This window comes from Arachis hypogaea, chromosome 13 (genome assembly GCF_003086295.3).
Source record: "Arachis hypogaea cultivar Tifrunner chromosome 13, arahy.Tifrunner.gnm2.J5K5, whole genome shotgun sequence".
NCBI classification, from domain to species: domain Eukaryota; kingdom Viridiplantae; phylum Streptophyta; class Magnoliopsida; order Fabales; family Fabaceae; genus Arachis; species Arachis hypogaea.
In genome coordinates, this window is record NC_092048.1 from 45,283,819 (window position 1) to 45,300,629 (window position 16,811).

At 35.9% G+C, this 16,811-nt stretch overlaps 2 protein-coding genes across 4 annotated transcripts; both read right to left on the bottom strand.

The window, feature by feature from the left end:
• Positions 1–471: 471 nt before the first annotated feature.
• Positions 472–3,235, bottom strand: LOC112738263 (glucan endo-1,3-beta-glucosidase 8). Its single transcript, XM_025788626.2, has 3 exons — positions 2,011–3,235; positions 1,109–1,815; positions 472–1,038 (listed from the first exon to the last, which is right to left on the bottom strand). The coding sequence occupies exons 1-3, from the start codon at positions 2,337–2,339 to the stop codon at positions 617–619; spliced, it is 1,458 nt and encodes a 485-aa protein (XP_025644411.1). The 5' UTR covers positions 2,340–3,235; the 3' UTR covers positions 472–616.
• Positions 3,236–4,684: 1,449 nt separating this feature from the next.
• LOC112738264 (tRNA (guanine(37)-N(1))-methyltransferase 2) lies at positions 4,685–9,183 on the bottom strand. Of its 3 annotated transcripts, none has more exons than XM_025788629.3 (12): positions 9,020–9,183; positions 8,724–8,880; positions 8,497–8,594; positions 8,209–8,313; positions 7,774–7,836; positions 7,446–7,507; positions 6,382–6,907; positions 6,182–6,301; positions 5,811–5,969; positions 5,523–5,629; positions 5,240–5,314; positions 4,685–5,133 (listed from the first exon to the last, which is right to left on the bottom strand). In XM_025788629.3, the coding sequence occupies exons 2-12, from the start codon at positions 8,819–8,821 to the stop codon at positions 5,074–5,076; spliced, it is 1,473 nt and encodes a 490-aa protein (XP_025644414.1). In that variant the 5' UTR covers positions 8,822–8,880; positions 9,020–9,183; the 3' UTR covers positions 4,685–5,073. The 3 variants fall into 3 exon arrangements, with proteins under 3 accessions (XP_025644414.1, XP_025644412.1, XP_029147427.1); XM_025788627.3 differs by having other exon boundaries at positions 7,434–7,507; XM_029291594.2 differs by having other exon boundaries at positions 7,434–7,507; positions 8,724–8,841; positions 9,020–9,176.
• Between the last annotated feature and the right edge of the window lie 7,628 nt (positions 9,184–16,811).

The window sequence follows — 16,811 nt, forward strand, 5'->3', positions numbered from 1 at the left end:
TGTTGTAACGTTGGAGCAATTTTAAAAATAAAAAGATGATTTTAATATTAGAAAAAAAAATATTAAGAGTCAAAATAATATTTTATTGTATATTTTTATATTTTTTAAGAACCACATAATTGGATCTGATTATTGTTCGTTGGATCTATTCCTTCTTAAATCAACTGTGAGATGAGGAAGAGTTGTTATACTTATTCCTTTATATGGCAATATGGCATGACCAATTTTTCTTTTTTTGTTTCTTTAAAATAGAGTACTATATCTAATACTACAATCAATTTATCTAACATAACTTGAGATAACTTAGTCTTCGATTCGCTAGATTATTACACACATGCTGCTAACATAACTACACATCTTATCTATACTCCTTTGTTCTAAAAATACTCTTTGATAATCCACCTTATCAAGTTGCAATAGCATAATTTTTTTTTAATGATAAAAAGAAAAATGAAAAAGCAAAAAGAAAGTGTCCCAATAAGAATATCCCAGAATTCTTTCAACAACTTGCTCATAAAAGAAATTTACACACTTACAAGCATAGCTGTTTTTTCAAAAGAAAGTAAAAGTAATTAAAAATAAATCCTTTAATAATGACTTTACAAATCTTTATCATCTAAAGGACTAAAAAAGACATAACAAAAATATATAACCACAAAGTGCTCTTTAACATGTCGGCAAAACCTGCATACATAGCCAAAGAAGAAGCATGAGAAATAATCATGATAGGGAATTGGCAACCCTTTTGAGATGGATCTTCATCTGTTATAATAGCCAAGCCAGAAAAATCACAGTCCCAATCTCTCTGATTGTTCACTTGATAATACATATTGAAGGCATAAGATGCATTCCCTTCAAGTGTTAGGCCATTACAAGAGGAACCGTATCCCAAAGCAGTGCAATCTGATAGGCTACAAGCATAGTCAATGCTATCTGGCAAGTAGTTTAAGTCAACAGCATCAGGGTCTAAGATACACCATTGTTTCTCCCTGTACCTCACTCCTTCCACAGGAGCCAGACCCTTATTCTCGTTCATACCTACGTTGCACAAACACCAATGTCAATATTAGATTATGTAAGATACAAATACAACAATATATAAGATTACCTTTCAAGTCGAGTTGGTACTTTGGTTTGCCATCAAACTCAAAGATGCCCCAATGCCTCTCAAAATTACCAGGTGCAATGCTCTTAGCATTCTCATCAATAAGACTAAATAGATAAATGTCAATTGTTGTGCCTTTCCTCTTAGGAGTTCCAGTCCCACTCATAACATGTTTGAGCAAACCCATATTGAACCTTTCTGCATTCTTGACATTAGCATTTTTGTCACCATCAGTTGGCCACCCGACTTCACCAACCATGACATGCATCTCAGGGTACCCTGCCTTCTCTAGAGCCCAGAGAAGCGTGTCCAGATTCGCGTCGAAAACATTGGTGTAGACCGAATTGCCATCCCTTAGAGGCTTGTTGTTGCCATCAAAGAATGCAAAATCAAATGGGAAATGATCATTTCCATAGAGACTAAGGAAGGGATAGATATTAACTGTGAAAGGTGCATTGTTTGAGTATAAGAACTGGATTATCTCAATTGTGAGGTCTCTAACTTCAGGTCTGAAGTCACCTGCTGAAGGAACTGGATTTGATTCTGGGGAATAGTATATGTCTGCATTGAATGGAACTGTTACTTTCACCCTTGATCCAATCCCTGCATTGTTCAGTGATGTTTGAATGTTCTTCAGAGCTGGCAGAGTTGATTGTAGATAGCTGCCATTATATTCCTTAAGGAAAGGTTCATTCCCCACTGCTATGTACCTGCAAGAATCAAAGAAGAACATAGAGTTCAAAACAGAAGAAAGAATGCTAGTTTTTAAAGTATGATATAAACTCTTCCATTCTAACAGTTGTCTTCAATGAAAAGTTTGGAATATACCATCAAGAATTTGACCAAGAAAAATTAAAAGAAACAGTGAAAAATGGTGTGATCAAATATTGAACTATATACTTAACTTGATGTTTACTCCACCAGTGTACAAGTAACTGGTGACATTCTCATCAACCCAAGAATCTGCAACCTTTGGATTCTTACTCATTTCTTCCAACATATTGTTTGGAATAGCCAACATAACTTCAATATCAGTTCCTATAAGTGCAGCCATGATCCATTCCTCTGCATCAAACAGCTTCAACTTATCGAAACCGTTTTCTTGAAGCATCTTAACCACTTTCTCTGGTGGAAGCTGGTGAGTTGCCATTGTTCCCCAGTTTACTCCAACCCCAGAAACCCACAAGAACATAGTTGACAATACAATGAGGAATATTGCTTTTTCTTCTGCCATGTTCTTTCTTTCTTTCTATACTGAGTTTTATGCTTTGGAATAAGCAGAGATTCAAAGAATAATGACAGAAAAAGAAACCAAACAAATTGGAGAATCAATGAAATGGAAGAAACTGAGAGAGAAAGAGAGAAAGGGGGGAAGTTATGATTCTTGGTTTCAGAATTTATAGTTGAAAAGGGAAGAAAAGGTTTCTTTCTTAGTGTTTGTTCTTGTGTGTGTGTGTGCGCGTGTGGTTTCAGTGACTTCATGGAGAAGGTAAAACAAAGGACTAAGAATTGGTTTGCAAGAAAATTTTAAAGAAAAATAAATAGGAGGGAAATGGAACAAAGATTCGTTACTTAACTCAGTTAAAGAAGTGCCAGATATTGCCAGCATGTGTTGCATTTGTCTTAAACTCTTGTTCAATAATAATAATAATAGCATTTAGTTCATATTTCATAACTAAGATTGTATTAAGAAATTATATATATATTAAAAAAGAACCTATACATTAAATGTTTATGAGAATATAACATATCAATTTGAAAGCTACAATGTTTATGGAGAATTATTATCTCACTATTCTTTTTCATGCTCACGTATTCAAATGGGATTGCTTTGAAAGATAAATGCATGCAAAATGGGGACACAATACACAAAGACTCTTTTAGCATTGACTGGTAATTGACTAGAATAGAAGAGGGACAGGGTCGTCAAATCACCCACTTTCCACCTTAAATTTACGTGTACATTACTATTATCTTATTAAATTATTATCCTATCTTGCTTTATTGTGTGTGTGTGTAATACACACAATGAGTTAGTATCAAATAATACCACTCATTTTAAATACTTATATAATCTACTATAATATATATATATATAACAAAGTAGAACTTTAATAAAAAAAAAAAAAAGGAGTTTAGGGGCTCCCTTTTTGCCTCGCATTAGAAGCATTTCAATTTTAGAAAATTATATTGGCTCAGCAGGGAGTGTTTATCCTCACACGACATGATATGAAAGCATATTTATAATATAGTATATTAGTTCGTTTTACGTCACTCACGTAGTGCCTTGGAAAAATTATTATCCCACCCAAGTATTTAGGAATGAAAGTATATATAACTTAATGATTAATGATTACCCTATACTGGATCCTTCTAAGTCAAGCTAGCGTAGGTAATAAAGTATATTCAGCTTCAAGTTCTTGCAGTTTAGACCAAAAGAATAATGTAAAATCAATTTTTGCTAAAAGTAGAAGCAAAAATAAAATAAAATTAGCTTATAAACAAGTTAATTTGGAAAAACAACTTAATTAAAAAAAATTTTAAAAAAAAACAACTTAAAACGTAAAAAATTATATTAAAAATAGCTTATAAATAAATTATTATATATTTAATTTTTTAGTCATAAAAATACTTATTTTAAAAGTTAATAAAAAAATATTATAAAAAAAATTTTTTAAAATTTTTTATAAATACTTTAAATAACTTTTTTTTAAAAGTTACAACTTAATTTTAAAAATTATATCAAACATTAATGTTATAATTTTCATAAGTAAAAAATTAAGAAAAGTCACTTATGAAGATATTCAAATTGGCCAGAATACTTGATACAGCTATCTTCCAAACTTAGGGGATTAGGAAATTGTTTCATTGCGGTATTAACTTGTTTCCAACTGCGAAAACTTTTCAAATTGCAACAATTAACGAATCAACAAATAATTGTTAAAAGCATGCATGAACTTTTGAATTGGAGCTTCTGATTAATAGACTATGATAAACCAAGTATAAACTAGTCCACTTGTATAATCCACTATGTTCCCACATCTTTGATTTCTCCTTTCTTATTATTTTGCGTTTTCATCTGAACCAATTGAGACCACTTAAATATTGAGGATTACCTTTGACCTGCTTCAAAATCTAATCCTCCATTAGCAGAGAGTATGCATACCATGTAAGATTTAGTTATATATTTTTTCAGCCGAAAGAAATAAAGCAATATGAGATAATAAGATATTACTCCTTTTTCTAGGCTTTTTTTCATCATAGAGAGTGACTAAGATAAGTTGTGAAAGTTTTATTTGCTTAAACTTGATAATTACTCGTAATTTCTTTTCTTTTTTGGTCCTTGACAGCACATAATTCCAAATTGAGAGCAATAACTACTAAAGACAGTTGCATAGTATGGAGATAAGAGTTCTCATATAACTTCCAAGAACAAAAACTCCAACTTTCCTAATAATAAGAAAGGACAATAGCGTTGGAAACACAACAGAGCATAATAATTAAGTAAAACACTGCCCAAACTTAAATCCCAACATTGTTTATCAATCACTAAGGAAAGCTTGAGAACATAAAGTAGGATGCTGTAAAATACTAACTCTCATATAACTGGGGAAATATCTACAGCTTTAATCATTGCTCAAAAACAGTCACCAATTCATCACAACATATGATTAGGCAAGCTAAGAACTTCTTTCTAGAAGAATCAACAAGCCCCTAGAGTTAGTGTGTGTGTGTGTGTGTGTCTGTGTGTGTGTGAAGAGGGAAAAGAGGAAAAGGAAACAATGTGAAGAGTGACCTATTCTTTTTGCTGATTTTTCACTTTTAACTATGCTTTTCTGAGTCAGATAGCATGGCACGGAATTGAATCGATCTACACACAAGCATGGCCCTGTTATACCCAGAAAACTAGAGTAATAAATCATTCAAACCTAATATCTCTTCAGCAGCATCAAGAAAACATGCTCTTGTTATTGATCATCTTCCCTACAGCATGCTTCTGGCAACCTGAAGCTTAAACAAAACATTGCCTGCAAAGTAAATAGAAAAAGATCATGAATACAGATATTTTATAGTTTCTACAAACACAAATCAAATAGAAGAACAGCAGTGATCTATAGTACTGAATACTGATACCTTGTTTGGAGCTACATCCCTAACCCGATGAAATATTGGGTCTTGTATACAGGCACTCAAAGCAGACTCTGCCACCTGCAAAATTAAGTTCAAAATTAACTGTCTAAATAAGTGAAGCAAGAGTTTGATCAGTGTCCATTGCGAACTGTCTTACAAAATCCAGGCTCCTAAGCCACCCGATTGGGCAAAACATTGTAAATACCACAAATCAATGAAATCATTGATATTCTTACCAAACATAGGAAAAAGAAAATGGGAAATACCATCAGTAGAAGGAACTCACAGCTATTATCGTCTCTGGAGTTTCAGTTGCTCTAATGAAGCAATAGCAGTGGACCCATGGTAGATTTCCTTTCCAATATTTCCTCTGGATTAATCCCCTAAATGCATCTGGCAGAACATTTTTTTAAGTCAGATATCTGCCAATAAATCTCAAAGATAATGAGAGTTTTTTGCAAAGCAAAGAATGAGTTATGAAACTCCTAGCATAGGAAGACAACAAGAGTCTTACACGAAAGTTCCTTAAAAAAAATAAGTTACATTACGTCCAATGACATCACTACATCTGTACCTAGAAACTGAACAGCTGATGCTGGAAGGTTCATTATTACGTGGTCAATATGCTCCCAAGTTTTTGTGTCAGTGAACTCGAAACCTCTCATTCTCTTGTTTTGGCTTCCTCTTTTCCCGCCACCTTCAAAGCTATCAGTTTCATGAGTCTTTCCATTCTCTGTAAACAAAAACAACTTTATCAGGCTTTAATTTCAGTCTTAAGAGTATTTTGAATACTTTAATTGTTTCTCACTAAGAAGGGGCACTGTTCAACAATGTTAAATTTCTTTATTTCCAGAACAGAAATTGCAGAATTAATTTGAGACTATAAGATCAGGTAGCCACTGTACTAGTGATATCCTCGGGGTGTCACAGTGGTATCAAGAATACCTTCATGGGAACTACTAGAAGATCTCTTAGCAGAAGTTACAGATGTATCATCATGCTTTGATGGACATTCTACATCCTCTAAACTGTTGTTATTGCGATCTCCTATGCCCTTTCTATCAACTGCAAGAAAAATATCAGTGTTAGGTAACATGTTAAGATACCAAACCAGTATTTGCAGTTATATCCTGTAAAGATATTACCAATTAGCAAGGCAGTTTCCGCACTTGTTTCAACATCATCTTTTGTATTGCATGACTCACATGTATTCAGACATGGAACATTACATTCTAATTTAACATCAGAAGTTGGCACCTCCATCAGCTGGGAGATGAATTTTCTAGCATCCGTGTTGTATGCATATATGCGATCTTCGACCTTGTTGACTTTGGCATTGATCCTCAGATAGTGAATGCTATCTGGATTCAAATCATTTGCATAGACTAGGCATCCTTTTTGGGCTGCAGGAATTGCAAAAGGACCTATACCCGCAAACATATCGCAAATGATCTCTCCAGGTTGGAACAGAGAAACCAATCTTTTATGTTCATGTTCCAATCTAGAATTCCAATAAACCAAACTGTAATCAAGCTTAAAAGTGGCACCATATTGCTTCACTTCTGTAACCATATCATGTTCTCCTGCTAAAACTTCAAATTCTGGAACACGAAATTCATTTGTAATGGTTCCCACTTTATTAACAATGGTTTTGATTCTTGGATAGTTTTTCTGCATAAATAGTTAAAACATGAACAATAATAGGAGAAATATGTATAAAACAATATGCTTGACACTATAAAGACCAAGTTTGTGGATGAATAACTGAATGGACGTCTATGTCACAAAGGCCATGCCATTCAAACATACAGACATTATTGTATTATCTATTGTTGGTAAAAATAAAAATTCAGTTTGCTTCATACAAGCATGAAGCAACACAGAGATATGAAGACAGCAGCAATAAAATAAGGCCCTCACATCCAATGGAACAGAGGATTCAAAGCCTACTTTTCAAAATAGAAAAATGTTACAAAGAAAGGACGCATCATAAATTTCATAACTTTGATACTGCAGCAAGCATTATGTTCATATACCTAAACAAAAGCTGGTCTAGTGCTATTCCAGACGAAGATGAGAAGGGCAGAAGGATCTAACAATTAACAATTAAGTGTGACTAGTTCATCTAGTGGATGTAAATAGAAAAGGTAACTGAAAAGTAAAAGCTAAAACTAAAGCCGGAAGTAAGAAAACATACATCAAAAATAACCTTTGCAATAACATCTTTGTAGGGAAGTAATTCATCGTGTAGGTTTAAATGGGCAATTTGACCTGCATTAGAAGGACAAATGTTAGCTTAGCATTAGTGACTGACCAACTAATAAAATTTAAGAAGTTACAATCCCACCCTGAAAGAATAAATGTTTAACAACTAAAAAAGAATATGCTTTTAGCTCATTTCAAAGAACATGCAAAATTGGATGGATATACACACATCAAAGAACAGTAGAATCAGAATCAAAATCAGAATCAGAATCATTATAGTAATATAGCCATACAAGACAGATACCAGGGAAAAAAATGAAATAAATACTTAACTATTGTTTCAAAGGATGAGGGAACCTCAACTCCAGCAGGCAGTATCTGCTTAAGCACATGATCTATCAACAAAGATATTTGTCAGGTGGTCATAAACATGAGCAGGAAGAAAGAAAGGGGCAACATATAAAACAATTCAATCATTACAAAGAGAGCATCATATGAATGCTGATCCTGTGAAAACTACTTAGCATAAATGTAAAAGTGATGCATGTTTTCCAGAAATCAGATCGGAAATGAAAGAATTGGTCCATGCAAACTTGGTATGCCAATACTTAAGAGATGATAGTTGATAGTGAATTTGAAGTACAAAAAATTTTAATTGTTTAATATCTAATTAATGTAGTCCTAACAAAGAGTTTTTTGAATTCCATGGCCCATGCAATAATTGCCATAGACTATGCAGCATGCTTCAAGAGAACAGTGGCACTCACCAGCACTCCAATATGAATACCCTAGTGTTAATGAGTAGGGCACAACTTCAATCTCACACAAGCCCTTAAGCTCATCGAGCTTTTCCTTCGGAATATCAGATAAATCTGCTCCACATCCAAATCAAGTCAGCAACAAGAAGTTCACCAAAATTCATTATTAAATAGTGCAAAACAAATAACAATTCATAATCACTTTTCATGAACACAAATTATATATATTCACAAGCTCACACCTGAACATCAGTGCAGAATTTCAACTCATTCATGGACTAAAACATAGATTCATACCTTGGTTCTGAACTTTCTCGGAGAGAATAATGTAACGGTTTTTACAACATGTCGGGTCCTCAGTGATGGGTTTGACCCGGGGCTTATCAAGCATGTAACTGCACAATCACAACCAACCAAACTCAAATTCTAATTAGGAATATAAAAGCTGCAAAACGCACAATTACACAAAAAAAAACACACACACACACACAAATGAAGAGACAGAGAGAGAATTAGGGGAATACCCATTGAGTATTCGAGTGGCGAGTTTGCAATGTTGGCAAGGAATTCGAAGCACCCAAAGCTTCAAGTGGACATCAAACTCGCTCTCATCCAACAACATCGTGCAGTTCCAAGATTAAGCTTGATGAATATAAGTGGTAGAATAAAATCAAGCTTTATCTAAAGACAGAAACACCAGACTAGTTTAGACACCCTAACAAAATTATTGCACCAAACACACTCGTTGCCCATTAACAATGAAAGATTAAATAGGACAGGATGAAAAGAACAACATAACAGATAGGGACACATTGTGTACCTTTCACAGCGAGAACAAAAGAGGCGAGAGCTCTTGTAGCAGCGGCGGCGACGCTATGACTCTGCAGAAACGACGAAGAATAACTGTAGAGACGTGAAGAGATGGAGTCCGAGGCTATTCTAGGGCTTTTACGTTTTGTGCTTGTTTAATTAAAAAAACGGCGTACTAACTAACTCTAGGGGCCATGCTTATTGTCTCGTTCCAAAATTTTAAAAAGAGTTAATACTCAAAATCGTCTCCGAAAGATACCTCGATCTCCATATTAGTCCCCGAAAGATAAAGTTAATCAAAAGAGTTTTCGAAAGTTACACGAGTTAATCACGTTTGTCCTTTCGTTAACTGCGTTGGTGACATGGCTAACTGTTGCTGATGTGTGTGGTTAGCCTCCAACGTGGAAGAGGCCCACGTGTGATGACGTGTTGCTGACAAGGTAAGTTTGAGAAAACAGTTCAAATGAGTCCCTAAGTGTTTGAAACATAATCCTAAATTCCACGATAAATAGGTCGTCTTCATCAATCAGATGGCCATATAGCTGGGTTCGTGTTCAAGTTGGTGGTTTGGGGCAACGATGGAGGCCGGAAATGGAGGTCGTGGTGGCGGTGTGTCGTTGTTCTCGAACAGGAGTAATGGTTCCAGCGCCTCAATGCGAAGCCGGAGGAAACCCCATGAGGAATCATGTTTATGTGGGTTGAAGGCTGCGATAAGAAAGTCTGGGACAGCGGAGAACCCAGATAGACTATTTCGTGCATGTCCAAGGTACCGGGTGAGTGTGGTGTAAGATTTTAAGGGTTTTTGATGTTGTTTTGTGTGTTGGAATTTTGTTTGATTTTTTGTTTTGTGATTTCTGAATTTTCAGAAGGGCAGTCACTGCAACTACTTTAAGTGGGTTGAGGATGATGAGTATGAAGGGATGGGCCAAGGTGCAACGAAGAAAGATTATGGGGCTGAGCTGCAGGTTGATAGTGACTGTGATGAATGGAGGTTGAAGGTGGCATGGAGACTGGGCAGCTTGGAAGCTGAAGTAAAAGCATTGAAAATGTTAATAGTTTTCCTGTTTGTGGTAGTTGTGCTTAATGTGATTGTTTGTAGTTTGTTGTGTCGTTCCAAGTAAAGCAAATTCCAAACACTTGATGGTGTAATGAGATGAATCCATTGAATGAGAATAGATGTTTCATTTGGTTGTTTTATATGAAGACAACACAATCCAATTGAAAGGTTCCAAACCAATTCGGTTGACTATTAAAGTAACATGTACTAAGGAATGGACATAATCAGTAGTGAAAGTAGTGTTAAACATTGAGTAGATAATGTAAACATAGGAAACAGACCAGATCAAAGTCATAAGCTTTTACATGAGGATACATAACCTAAAAAGTATCCTAGACCAAAATAAAAGGGCATAGTACAACTTGCATTGACATAGATAACCAAAATGTACATAATGTCACTCCAACTGCCCTGTGCAAAATAACAGAAAGTATCCTCACACAAAAAAACGAGTTCAACGACAATACAATTCAACACTAATCAAAGTTGTTTATCAGTCTTTCTTGGGGGCTTGAAGGCCGGAGTAGGAACGAAGGTCATAAAGTCGGCCAGTTTTTTAGCCGTGGCTGAACTAGTCCCCTTGATTGTCTCAGCAGAGATAGCAACTGGTGCGGCTACAGTAGCTTTAGGAGACGACTGAATTCTGGCTTTCCCTTTAATGACCTTTAGCTTCGATGGCCTAGCAGCGAGTTGTTCCTACACAAATTAATGGTACATCTAGATTTAGATTTAGCTTATTAAATAAATGAGAGTTATGAAATAGCTAATGTTTAAAATGAATCACATATGGCTGATTACCTGTTGTGTTTCTTGTGTTGGTGGTATACTGTCACACTGGCTAACATCAATAACTGTCGGGGTCTGTGTTGGTGCTGCAGCTGGATTAGGTTCAGCTGGAACAGTGGTTGCTTCAGGGGCAGCCCCTTCTGCAGCAGGGGCAACCAGAGCTAGTTGCAGCTGCAGCTGCCTAGCATGCTCCTCAGCTTCAGTTGCTTTCTTCTTTGCGCAGCTTCGCTTGTTGTGTCCTATCTCACTGCAATACATGCATCTGATAGGGTTGTATTTCCTCTTCATCTTTGTTTTTGACCCAGTGGGTTGTTCGTCCTTCTCTCTTCTCCTTTTCTTGGTTGGTCTTCCAGGCTTTGCCTTAAATGGTGGTGGGACGGGTGCTGGGTGTGGAGTTTTTTCCCACAGATCCTGACCTTTCACTGGATTCACATTGAAGCAATAAGTCTTCCTGTACGCTTCCATCTTCAACCAGTCGTGACAATAGTCTTCAGCACGTTTGTCATTCTTATCCTGTATAGCTGAGATTGCATGCATACACGGCATCCCTTACATAGAGAAACCAATCATTATTTTAAACTCGTGCATAAAAGTAAATTATAGTAACTAAATGTTGAATTTTTTACCTGTTAGTTGCCAAAAACGACAGCTGCATGTATGCTTTCCCAGGTCAACCACCATATTGGTTGGCCAGCCATGAACTTCATACAGTTCTTCCTTTTCATCACCAGACCATTGAGGAGCCCAGTGGCTAGACAACGCTGTCATGGCTTCGAGTCTGCTCTGCTGAACAGGGGGGAGAATCCCTTGATAATTCTCTAGCTTCTTCCAATTGTCAACAATACTCTTCATTATTATTCTTCTTACTTCCTCAGCTAATGTCAGAATCGGCTTGCCCCTATCATGCTTGATTTTTGCGTTGAAAGACTCGCAAGCATTGTTGCATATGTTATCCACCTTTGGTAGTTCACTGAAGTGGGCCTTTGTCCATGCATCTTTTGGCCACTTCTCGAGATATTCCCATGCTTTTTGATTAATGAGCTTCACTCTGTTCATGTTTCTGTTGAATTCAACTGTTGTCCTAGACCGAGCACATTCCCAAACCATATCCTTCAGTTCAGTACTGGACCACTGTTTTGAGAAATTGCGCCATAAATGCCAGACGCAGAATCAATGGTGTACCCTGGGAAATACTTCCTGAACAGCTGGTATTAATCCCTGCAAGTTGAAACAAACACGAGAAGATAACATGTCAAATTCGTCCCTACGATAACTTCATTAAATCAAATACATCCCTCAATGTTACTTTATTAAATCAAAATAGTCCCAGTATTGTCTTATCAGAATCAAGAAAGTGCTAACCTTCTGCATGTCTGAAATGAAGCACCACTTGTTCTCCCTGTAGTCTCCCAGATCATTGTACAGTAACTCAATGAACCACTTCCAGTTGTCCTTGTTTTCAACACTGACTATGGCATAAGCAATCACAAGTATGTGATTGTTAGCATCCTGCCCACAAGCTGTTAAAATCTGACCCCCATGTAGTGTTTTCAGAAACGCTCCATCAAGACCAATTAAGGGTCTGCAACCAGCCTTAAAACCCCTCTTGCAGGCATCAAGGCAGACATAAAAGCGATCAAACAGGGGAGGACTCTCAGGCATGGGGATAACAGACACTTGAACTATGGATCCGGGGTTACTAGTCAGCAACTCATTGGCATAGTCCCACACCAACCCATATTGAGCTATCTCATCACCCTCAACTATTTTCCTAGCGGCTTTCAAAGCTCTTGTAATGCAAGTGCTATTGAGATAGACGTTGCACTTTCTAACAAACCAGTCATAAACCTCTCGATGCTTCATGGTTGGGTGTTTTCTAAGCTTAGGAACTAGTTTACTCAGAGTCCAGGTTTGGGTTGCAGCTCTGTTTTTCCTCCTTCTAGGACAAGTGTGATTATCTACTAGTGTCCTAATTTGCCAAGAACCATCTTGCTTATTACATGCACAGTAAACTACCCAGGGACAATCTTCGGACTTGCAGACAGCCCTAACTCTAACTTTGTCATTTTTTGAAAACAAAATATTTCTACCCCACTGGATTGTATAATCCCTAGTTGCTTGCATGAATTCAGACTTTGATTTAAATACCATACTCACCTCGAATTTCAACTCTCCAAACTTTGTTTTTTCATTGAACTGAGGGAACACAGCTGGTGCTTCTTCATCAGACTCCAACACCTTATCAGAATCCTCTGAATGCCAGGAGTCAGCATCTGAGGCAGCATCACTATCTTCTAAATCTGCTAACAAAGAAGTTTAACACATTAGAAACCGTAACATTTGCATAATAATTTAGGAAACAAGTAACCCTAATGGAATTAACATACCAGACTCAGAACTTTCTTCATCTTCAGACCCCTCATAGTTAGAATCATCGGTGTCTATCTCTTTATCAGCTAGTCTTTTCTTAGGGGCTTCTGCTTTTCTCTTACTTCAGACCTGCTGTCCCTTTTTCCACTTCTTTTTCCCTTCCCAGAGTCACTGTCACTCTCACTGCTATAGAGGTTGTCTCCTACAACCTTTGGAGGCCTATATAGTTCATCTTCAGTACTCTCATAAGAGTCATGAGAGTCAGTGTCATCTTCCTAGAGTTGAGCTTCCTTCACTTGTCTTCCAGATCTTGTGACTCTGCATCCACTGCTAGTTTGTTTGTCCTTTGTCCCTTGTGAGTTATTGCCTGCCTCTGATGATGAATTTGATTGAGGTGGGACTGATAACTGGTCTTCTTGGCCTCAGGAACAGGCTTCATGGGCTAAGCAGTTGTCTTCTTGGGCTGAGATGTTGTCTTCTTGGGCTGCTGGGCTGCTTTATTGGGCTGAGACATGGGCTTCACCTTTGGTTCACTTGGGCTGTGACTTGGGCTGTGAGGTTGTTCTGTTGGGGTGACAGGTTTGCTTCTGGGACTGAGGATCAATTCTTGTGGGTTTCTTCACAGGTTGGGAGCTGCACTTCCCCTGTTTCAACCCTGCTGCTTCCACATTCACTACTTCATCCTCAATCTGGTCTACTATACAAGGCTGAGAGATACAATGCTCCAGGTAGATATTGATCAGATTGTGGTTTCTCCTGCAATCCCTGCACATGGCAACCAAGTCTGCGTCTGTGACCAAGCTTCTCAACCCTGATGAAAGAGGAACTCCAGGATCTTTCCACCAACAACTTCCAGCTTCAATGTAACCCAACTCCCTATAATAACCCCTTACAAAGAAGACGTCAAGCGTGTCTCCTTCAACCCCCATCAGCACCTCTGTATTATCGGGTTCGTATACCATATCTCCTTCAGCATTCTTCTTAAACAGTCCCCCATGGTGAAACACAAAGGTCATCGGAGGACCTTCCATCTACAAGCAGAAACAAGAAAACCTCCTTAGCCCACACAGATTGCAACTGCATATTCTCAATCATAACATAAGAAACCCTAACCCCAAAACAAACATGCAACAACGAAAACTAACTCCCATTAACATCAAACACCCATAACACAATATCATCACAATGGCATTCAAAGCAATGTATTCTAACCTTAAACAACACTCACACAAACCCCTACCCCTAAAGACAGAGATATACAGAACGCCACCCCTAACACATCAGCCTACAAACTGACTTCAAAAAAAAGGAAAAAACTTTAATGCTTACCTCTAACCGTCACGCTTGCTTCTTCCACAAACAATGTTGCTAACAGCTGACGACCGCTCTTCTCAGTACCTACAGCTACTCGGCTTTGATCGTCAGCCAACGAGGACAAACGTCGATGGCGATGTTCGAATGCAACGTGAAGGGGTTAGGGCATGGCTTGACGGAGACGAAACAATTTTGGAGCCAAACGTGGAGATACTCGTTATGGAAGAGGGTGACTCCACTCTGCAACGTTTTGAATCCACTATCTACACGAAACGACGCCGATTCATGTCTATCTGGACATTCCCTCAAAACGGCGTCGTATTCCTTCTCTGCCAGCATGGAAGTTAACGTGCCACGTGAGCAGACGTTAGCCATGTCATCAAGCAAATTGACGGAAGGACGAACCTGATTAACTCGTGTAACTTTCGGGGACTCTTTTGATTAACTTTATCTTTCGGGGACTAATATGGAGATCGAGGTATCTTTCGAGGACGATTTTGAGTATTAACTCATTTTAAAAAATACCGTAAAATTTAATAATTGAGTTTTATATTAAAATATATAAAAAAAATAAATATAATTTTATATATATTTATATTTTATTTTTTGTCTTTATTTTTAATTTTTTTAATTTTATAAAAAAAATTAAATTTTTTATTTTATTTATTATTTTTTATAAAATTAAAAAATACAATATTAAAAAATAAAAATACAAACTAAATATTCTTAATTTTTTATTAAAACGTCATTTATTGGAAAAATAAAATTTTTAACGCTTAAAATTTTATACCCAATTAGCATTAATTAAGATTTTGAAAACCAAACTATTCCTCAAACTACTCTAACTACTAATTTATTAGTTTAATAATTCAATTGATTCAAGTATAATTTAACTATAATAACGAGTTATAATATATAAAAAAGTTTATTTATTATGTGCTCTAAGAACATAGATTAAGATTATAAATTAAAAAAATTTTTGTTGAAAATATAAAAAATTTAAATTTTTAATACATTTATTTTATATCTATTAAATAAAAAAAATTAAAACCTTCCACTAATAATAAATTTATCATATGTCTTAAAGACACGTATTTACTAAATCCTATATAAAATATGAATAAATACACAAATTATAATAATATTATAACATAAATCTTAAAATTTCATTCAAATTAAAAATTTTACATCAACCAAAGTATTACAATCTCTTCCAAATCTACAAAAGTCAAATAATAAAAAAATTAAACATAAAAAACAACAAATAAATTTAGGATTAATATTTAAATTCGTTCTTGAAAGATCATTTATTCCTCAAATTAGTCCTCAAATGATTTTTTTAGTCATATTAGTCTTTGAAAGATAAAAGGCAAGTCAAATTGGTCCTTCCGTTAGTTAGATGATGACGTATCACGTTAAGTGTCATGTGGCATGATGACGTGGTAGGTTAATACCACGTGTCACAAGATAATTGGTTGACGTATCAGGTTAGTTACACCTCACTTGACATGTAAAAAAGTTATTTATAATCAAAATAGTCTCTAAAAGTTCAAATGTAAGTCATTTTTTAGGTTCTAAAAACTGGACCGATCATCGAACCGTTCTAATCAAGAACTAGTTCACTGGTTTACTAGTTCAACCGGTCCAACCGTGATTTAATAACAAAACCGTTTTATAATAAAATAATAAATAAATTATAAATAAACACAAAAAAAATACAAATATCAAAATTTCAGGCTTTGAGGACAATTTCAGCACAATTTTTTTCAGCACAACACAGTACATAGCAGTGAAGCTAATCATTCAAAGCAAGAGCACAGAACAATACAAAGAACAAAAACAGGACTAAAATGAATCAACTAATCAGTAATCATTCAATCCAAAACAGAGCTAATCATTCAATGATTCAAATTCCAATTAGTAGCACTAGCAGAATTACCCCAAAAAAATCAATGTTCTTATCAAAACTAAGATTGTGTTTGTTTACAGAGACAGGATACTAAGACATAGACACTGAGACACAAAATCATGTTTGACAGAAGAGACATGGACAGAAACAGTGTGCCCAGAGACACTGAATTAGTGTATTTTGTGTCCATCCTGACAGGAAGGACACGGGGACACTAACAAGAGACACAACTTATTTTTCATTCTTTTTTTCATTATTTTTGTTCATTTTTCATAATTATATTTTTTTATTATTATATTTTTTATCTCAAATTTTTTGAATGAAAAAAAAATGAGAATAAATTAGATTTTCATAATTTGTTCTAGT

Bases quoted from the DNA above. Each gene is read 5' to 3' on its own strand.
- LOC112738263 (XM_025788626.2), bottom strand. From the start codon at position 2,339: ATGGCAGAAGAAAAAGCAATATTCCTCATTGTATTGTCAACTATGTTC. The intron at 1,816-2,010 runs GTTAAGTATATA...TGATTCTTGCAG, and splicing joins ACTGGTGGAGTAAACATCAA to GTACATAGCAGTGGGGAATG. The intron at 1,039-1,108 runs GTAATCTTATAT...TGTGCAACGTAG, and splicing joins GTACCAACTCGACTTGAAAG to GTATGAACGAGAATAAGGGT.
- LOC112738264 (XM_025788627.3), bottom strand. From the start codon at position 8,821: ATGTTGTTGGATGAGAGCGAGTTTGATGTCCACTTGAAGCTTTGGGTG. The intron at 6,908-7,433 runs GTATGTTTTCTT...CTATTTATGCAG, and splicing joins TTGCAAAGGTTATTTTTGAT to AAAAACTATCCAAGAATCAA. The intron at 5,315-5,522 runs GTGAGTTCCTTC...TTAATTTTGCAG, and splicing joins CTCCAGAGACGATAATAGCT to GTGGCAGAGTCTGCTTTGAG.